Source organism: Pseudochaenichthys georgianus, chromosome 10, assembly GCF_902827115.2.
Source record: "Pseudochaenichthys georgianus chromosome 10, fPseGeo1.2, whole genome shotgun sequence".
Taxonomy (NCBI): domain Eukaryota; kingdom Metazoa; phylum Chordata; class Actinopteri; order Perciformes; family Channichthyidae; genus Pseudochaenichthys; species Pseudochaenichthys georgianus.
The window spans coordinates 24,023,651-24,031,253 of NC_047512.1; the positions used below are offsets into that span (position 1 = coordinate 24,023,651).

A 7,603-nucleotide genomic window follows, 5' to 3' on the forward strand; every position below is an offset into this window, starting at 1 on the left:
TAATTACTGTACAACATGGAAGCTATTATACTGCTAATTAGCCATAGGTGACTTATTTTGTTTAATTCAGTTTTATGGTCTTAATATATGAACCAAATAATGTTTGTTTAAGGGTCACTCTCTCCTTCACAAGACATAAGGGTGTCAATGTCACACTGCTGTTCAGAGTCCTCTGTGTGGAAATCCAAAGTTTCACCAGTCATTAATAATGTACTGCCCGCGAATCATCGTGGCGAAAATACCACAGTGTTACCGGATGTAGTACTCAGCTCGCTGTTCAAAATAAAAGCCTTGTTTGAAGGACGAAGTGAAATTAAACTTAATGTTGCCCCTGAAGTGTTTACCCACGATTGTATTGCTTTATACTATAGACTGGTTAAAAAATCATCATGTATTTGAAAGAGTTTTGTTTCTAAGGGCCTTGTACAAGACCCATATTTTCCATTGTGAATTGGCGCTTTCATACGGGACTTTTATTTTGTTGGGGAGCTTCCGGCCGCTGGGGGATGTGCCTGTGTGCTCTGACGCCGCTGCATGTCAAATTAGCTGTCTGCAGCCTTTCAGGGACATCTCTTGTAGACCGCCGGAGCCCACAGTGCAGTAAGTAACCTAGCCATCTTTTTTGTATTGATGGATCCCTCAGGACTGCAGCATAGACATATCCAGCTTGCACTTTTTGTCTGAGGTCGGGGGAACTAGACTCGTTAGGCGTGCAGCTGGATGTGTGGATGTGGCAGGCTGATACTAGTTGAATCTGGAGCACAGCTGGACAATTACACGACTGGACTGATGCCGTGCTTAATTGGTCGTTTAAAAACAATGCTACTTAGATGTTGTAGTATCTGCTTAAGGCTTGATCGCTTTGTTCGGATGCAGGCAGGGACACCTCCAGCTACAGTCCAGATCTGACTGGTCTACGTTGGGTTGAACAATTAACCGTAACCAGTCCCAGAGCATGTTTACCCTGCGACCACTGACAGAAAGCAGCTATTTTCAATGTTACAGATGCCGTATACACAAGAAATCAGGGATTACATATATGACATGAAATGCATCTCGAATACTATTTGAAAGATGTATTTGATTGTAAGGGTTTTGAATTGCAGGTTAATGTGTAGCCACACAGAACGCCTTGATTGGCTGAGAGTGAGGGCAGAGGATTATAGATCAAAGGTTGACAGTCCAAAGTTCTGTCCTCTTCTATCACCTTCATTAATGAATTATTATCATTATTATTATATAATGCTATTAACAGTAGTTTGACAGCAGATATGGCTCTGTTCAAACCAAGCCGCACAGATTTGGTATTTCATTTGACAATCTCAGATGAGGGGGTGTTTTGTTGTCATCTCGTGAGAATCCCATGGAGTTTAATTCAATTTAAAGAGACCGCACGTCTCCTGTACGCCACAGCCGCCAGAAAGCAAGAGAGATTTATGTTTTATTGTCAATCCCAGCAGCCATCTTTGGTGCAATTTTCAAAAGGAGTTTCATCATGCAGCTGCTGCAGATCTTTGCATTGACTTGCTTCTGATGTGTCCCCTACCTTTCAATAGTTCAGCTGGAGCATAGCACAAATGGTTAAAAACCAGATCAGACTGGGTTATCTGGACACACACTGGGGAGAATGAGCATGCTGCATGCACGCACATACACAGAGGCTGTTTCTGATAGTGCAGTGTCTATTCAGTGCAGGCCAGTCTTATCTGGTTTTTGATTATGAAATCATAAATGCATAACACTTGAATGCAATTATCACTAGTAGTGGTGTTAATAAAGCGTTGCATAACCTGCTTTGCTCTAAAACAATGTGTGGTTCATTGATAGTAAAATAATAGAAATGTAGAGCTGCCATTCAGTTGGTCACAACGCACATGCAGTGGGCTTTGTCACTTTTAACAAGAGCTGCTTTTCAGCCACAGTCTGGGGGTTGGTGTGCACTCATAATGGGGCTTTCCAATGTAGTGCTTCACAACCCTTGTGTCAGGTCAGCCATCACCATAGCAACATAATGCTGAATAAGCAGCATTGCAAATCCACAGAGGCGCATCATTTTCACAAGGTCCCTACCCTGACTTGTGTCTGCAAAAGAAAACAAGAAGTGAGGCGCTGTGACTAACTGGTGTGTCAGCCCTGAAATCCTGGAACAATATTAGCACATTTCAGCCTAAAACAGTGATTCCAGAGAAATATTACTCAAACATGTTCCTGTTCAGAGATCTCTTTTAGAATGACTGTAAATACGGTGACTAAAATGGACCCATCAAGTATCATAGTTATGTGCGCTGGTTGATTATTGTAACGCTTTCCTTTCCCCAGATAAATATGGCAGCAGAGCTATCCACCTCCATAAACATCAAAGAGCCCCGGTGGGACCAGAGCACGTTTGTTGGTCGGGCTAAACATTTCTTCACTGTCACAGACCCCAGGAACATTCTCCTCACCAACGAACAACTAGCCAATTCACACAAAGTCATCACTGACTACAGGTAAGCGGCTGCAAGTGCAGATGGTGTTAATACACCAGTATAAGGATCTTATGAATGGGTTTACATTAAATGTTACATTTACTGTCTCCCAGGAAAGGTATAGTCTGTCCAGGATTGACTGAAGATGAACTGTGGAGAGCCAAATATGTTTTTGACTCTGCCTTCCATCCCGATACTGGGGAGAAGATGATCCTGATTGGCCGCATGTCAGCGCAGGTTCCCATGAATATGACGATCACTGGATGCATGATGACATTTTACAAGTAGGATCATGTTGGGTTTTCAATTATATCCCTACCACTCGTTCTGAAATTATAAACTTTACAAGCATCTTTCACTCAAGATATTTGTATGTGTGTATGTGTCACAGTTAAAAATGCACACTGCTGAATTCCATTTATCTGCTCAAGAGTCCTGGTACTGTTTGGTGTCCTAGATGCTTGATTTGAGCTGTAATGGCTTCAAGGTTGTTGCTAAAAAAAAAAAAATCAGAATCTGGTGGTTACACATCACCCCAAAACTAAAAAATAGTAATATTTGAAATGAAACAATGCCAATATTTCTTGCAAATGCATTTACAGTTACCCGCCTGGACTCCCTTGAGTTTCTGAATCTTGAATTACTCCTGGTTGAATCAAGTTTAAACAAAAGAAAAATGAAGGCCTAGAAGAGTCTCAAAATGTGTTGTTTAGCTGCAAAGAAAGTGCTTGAATTTTCTCCTAAAAGCCGTAGGAACCTTGCTATCAGTACACGTTACTTCGCTGATAGGGTTCCTATAAATGACAATGTTTTCACTTGTGCAATGTTAAATATTATACTCTTAATTAAAACCACCTGCCCCCCTCAGAATCAGAATACCTTTATTAGTCTCACAGAGGGGACATTGACGTAGTTACAGCAGAAAAAAGAGCCACAGAAAGCTTAATGTTACATATGTTACATGCATTAAAAAGTACTAAGTTATGATATAATAAAAAATATAATAAAAAATAAAAACCGCTGTCCTTTAATAATGTTTTCCATCCTGCAGGACAACTCCAGCTGTGTTGCTCTGGCAGTGGATCAATCAGTCGTTCAATGCCATAGTGAATTACACCAACAGGAGCGGCGATGCTCCACTCACTGTCAGGTAAGGGAGGGATATTTCAGCACTGGCTCAGATTAACCCTTTTAATTTGTTTATGTGTGGACAGTTTCCATGTGATGTTGACTCTTCTGTTCACAGTCAGCTTGGCACAGCGTATGTGTCTGCCACCACAGGGGCAGTGGCCACCGCTCTGGGACTAAATGCACTCACAAAGGTATCAGTTCATCTAACCCTATTCATTCTGCATCTCACTTTAATGCTGACATGAAGTTAGCCACGCACACATAGTTTCTTTGTCATAGGAGAGCCGTATTATGTACAGGGTCATGCCCTGGTATCAGCACGTTGTCCAGCCATCTTACATAGTGACTTTGTGCTATACATCCTGATATATGGGAGAAAAGAAAGAATACATTTACAACATCTAAAATGTCAGCAGCAAAGACATTCCACCATTGGAAAAAGTGAAATTGGTGCTATAAGAGGAAATGAATGAGTAATTTCTCCCCTCCTGTTTCATACCTCCTCTCTCCTCCCGTAGCACATCTCACCCCTGATTGGTCGGTTTGTTCCATTTGCTGCTGTAGCTGCTGCTAACTGTATCAACATCCCACTGATGAGACAAAGGTAAAGTGGACATTTAACACTCATCAGAAGTACTTCATCCTAAGCATGTAGACAATTGCAGTACATCATATGGCTTATTGTACCTTTGGTTGGGAACAGAGTTGTGCTAAAAAGAAAACGGCTGAAGCAAGAAGTTAAGATACATTTGACAAGATACAAGAGTTTCACATAAATGCTATCATGTTAATTCTAAGAGGACTATAGTTTCAGTGTTTGTGAAAACAGGCTTTTTGTAATCTTTGGACAGCAGAATTCCTAGAATACAGGAAGTCTTTTTTTAATGTAATGAATACATACCAAAATACTTGGTAAAATATCTGTGTATGTTTGAATTTATATTATTATTGTAGAAAGATAAACCAAGAATATTATATAAACTAGATGCTTTTCTGAGTAAGGTTTACCTGTCGCAGTTTGTGCTAAAGAAATATCCTTGTTTACATTTGTGTCTGAAAATGTCAAAAATGTTGGGCCATTACCCCTGATCTGTGTAATAACAGGACAGTTGATTCTGATTGAAATATGCTTTTGGTCCTTGTTTTCAGAGAACTTAAACACGGCATTCCCATCACAGATGAGAATGACAACAGGTTAGGAGAGTCGACGAACGCTGCAAAGCAGGCTATCTCTCAGGTCGTGGTCTCCAGGATCCTCATGGCCTCTCCAGGAATGGGTAATATGTTCGGATCATTTGTACACTAAATATCAACCCACTTTATTGTGTTGTCACAGATTTAGTTGAAAGTGTTGTAATGTTAATGTGTGTCTTTTTTAGCTATCCCTCCATTTTTGATGAACCATTTGGAAAAGAAGGCTTTTCTGAGGGTAAGCTTCTGTTTTCTTTACGTCAACACACATCAGAGGAATGAAAAGCATTGAGGGCACAAGGCCACTCTAGTATGGGAATGCAATATTGCTTTTGTGCCCCTCATTCGGGTTTTCTTTCCTGCCTGGTCTTTTCAGAAGTTCCCATGGATGAGTGCACCTATTCAAGTCGGCCTGGTGGGATTCTGGTGAGTTGTCAGAGACGGTCCACCTCATAAGCAGCCACGTCAAATTCCATTGGAATGTCCAATTATTATCTTTTATATCGATATGAAATGTCAGTGATCATAAGATGTATGTGTCTTTTACAGTAATTGGAAGTATCTCAATGGGAATGTTCACGTAAGAGTGGTTATTACCTATGCCTATCTCAGCCTTCTTACCATTAATCAATTAGTCATTTCTACAAAGGGCTTCAGATCCGGTTTTGTCTTCCTCTGAAAAATGATCCACATATCTGTCAGGGAATAATTCTGTATACATGTTTAACTTTTGCCCTCTGACGCAGATGCCCAACCTTGGGCAGCCGCTATCTCCCTTAAGGAGGGGCTGCCCTAGCATTTTGTTGTTGTTACCAGTTTATGACCGGGCAACTTTCGTACAATAGTTATTGTTGTGGGACACCTGGAACACATCTTTCTCTGGGTGTAGATGACCCCGAGCCAAATGTGATTCAGTGCCCTCAGCTGTTTAGTCCATCTATTGAAGAATGTTGATTATTACACTCTGAACTAGTTAAAACCTGGAGCTACAGGAGGGTTCTTCAGAATTGGTTTGGCATCTCATCCGTGTGGTCAACTCGTGGCCCGTGACATGTCTTGTGAATTCTCCGGCCTAAGCTCCAAATAAACCCTCAAAGCTCCAGCTCTCCTCGTGTCTCTCTGAGTCCTGTTTCCAATTGCTTCCGAAGTTTCCCCCACAATATCATCCCACATGTATTTCTGAGGATTTCCTGACTCCTCTTGTGACCTCAAATTGACCCGTTTAAAATCATGTGTCGTATTCCTTCAGTTCAGTTTAGACGACATGACTTTGATTTGAGCAGCAAATCCTGCCAACTAGCACACTTATCAACATCGGTGGAAGTTGAATACTTGGTTGGTTTTTAATTGACTGAATACTAAAAAACATTATTAGCCAGGCTTGCAGTGTAGCTCCATCAGTACGAGTATCAATCTGTCAGTTCCTTTGGTCCAGACTAAAATATCCACAAATAGGCATTTTTGATGGATGCCATTGTATTTTTGCACACATATGGTCCACAGAGAATAAACCAGATGACATCAGGACAGTTAGTTCTGAGCTGTGTGTCTGTATGTTTCATAGATCTGTGTTTTTTTCAGCCTGGTGTTTGCCACTCCACTGTGCTGTGCATTGTTCCCTCAGAAGAGGTGAGTGAGACGTTAAAACTTGACCTTGAGATAAAAGTAGCTTCTCTCTAGGTTAATATAAGCAGAGGTGGCATGATTATTCTCTGCTTGGACAGTTGCATAACACGCCTGCATTGTATATGTGTTTGACCCATTAACCCCCGCATTTCTCCCATTCTTTCCCCAGCTCTATATCAGTCAGCCGCCTGGAGCCCGAGCTGCAGGAGAAAATCCGGGCCAACAACCCAGGAGTGGAAAGGGTCTACTTCAACAAGGGGCTATGAGTGTGCAGCCCCCCCATCCAAACACTGCCATAGCACAGCTGCAGGCTCAGTCCTCGCCTCTCGGCCAGCCCCTCCTCATTCAGTGTGCCAAAGTTAAGTTTGTGTCTCCTCATTTTCAATATTCAGATGGATATCTAGGGACTACCTCTCTGTCAGTCTCTTTGTAACAAGATGTTTGCTTTTGTCAATGTGATTGTTGATTTTATCGTAACTGCTATAGAAGATTTTCTCCGTCTGGGCCGGATGAAAAGTACAATGTTTATCATGACGTATGTGTATAGTGGCCATTGTAAGGGTGTTTTAGGTGGACATTTTGTCTGTGCAGTATTTTATTTTTAAGCAAGCAACTTGTCGGTTGCATGTCGCTGCCAATTGATTTTCATACTCTCTATGTAAAGGTTGGCAGTCACCCTATTTCTCACCTGCATTATAATCAGACTTTAACATTGATTTTACGAAGACCTCTGCTGTTCATGCATTTGCCAAATCTGTACTCACATCAACAATCACAACCTCCTCCCCTCAAAAGGGTTATTCCTAATAATGACATCCACTTTAATCCGTTCATTTTGCCAAATGAGTGACGTTCAGTAAGCCTTGAGGCCTCTTGACGTCGTAACCAAGAATCTGACGACTCTCCCGGGATCCACCCCACAAAATGTGACGCTATGATGGTAACAACCATCCATGGGCCAACATGGTGCTACTTGATGTCTTAATAATCAGTGTATCGTACTATTTATTCTGCTTGCCAACATGCATGAACAAACCGTTTGTATGAATTAACCTCTGTGAAAACTAATGATGTTCTGTATACTTAGTCACACAGAGGCCAAACTCAGGAGAGCTGAACGCCAGTGACAAAATGTGTCAATAATAATAATAATTGAGCAAACACACAGGTTCCAACTTCCATGTGTC

At 41.4% G+C, this 7,603-nt stretch overlaps 1 protein-coding gene across 1 annotated transcript; it reads left to right on the forward strand.

The window, feature by feature from the left end:
- Positions 1-509: 509 nt before the first annotated feature.
- sfxn1 (sideroflexin 1) lies at positions 510-6,768 on the forward strand. Its single transcript, XM_034093156.2, has 11 exons — positions 510-600; positions 2,320-2,489; positions 2,582-2,752; positions 3,520-3,618; positions 3,715-3,790; positions 4,118-4,203; positions 4,749-4,876; positions 4,979-5,028; positions 5,167-5,216; positions 6,372-6,419; positions 6,586-6,768. The coding sequence occupies exons 2-11, from the start codon at positions 2,326-2,328 to the stop codon at positions 6,680-6,682; spliced, it is 969 nt and encodes a 322-aa protein (XP_033949047.1). The 5' UTR covers positions 510-600; positions 2,320-2,325; the 3' UTR covers positions 6,683-6,768.
- Positions 6,769-7,603: the final 835 nt, after the last annotated feature.

Excerpts from the sequence above, each read along its gene's own strand:
- sfxn1 (XM_034093156.2), top strand. The coding sequence starts at position 2,326 with ATGGCAGCAGAGCTATCCACCTCCATAAACATCAAAGAGCCCCGGTGG. Across the intron at positions 2,753-3,519 it reads TGCATGATGACATTTTACAA|GACAACTCCAGCTGTGTTGC; the intron begins GTAGGATCATGT and ends TCCATCCTGCAG. Across the intron at positions 6,420-6,585 it reads GCATTGTTCCCTCAGAAGAG|CTCTATATCAGTCAGCCGCC; the intron begins GTGAGTGAGACG and ends TTCTTTCCCCAG.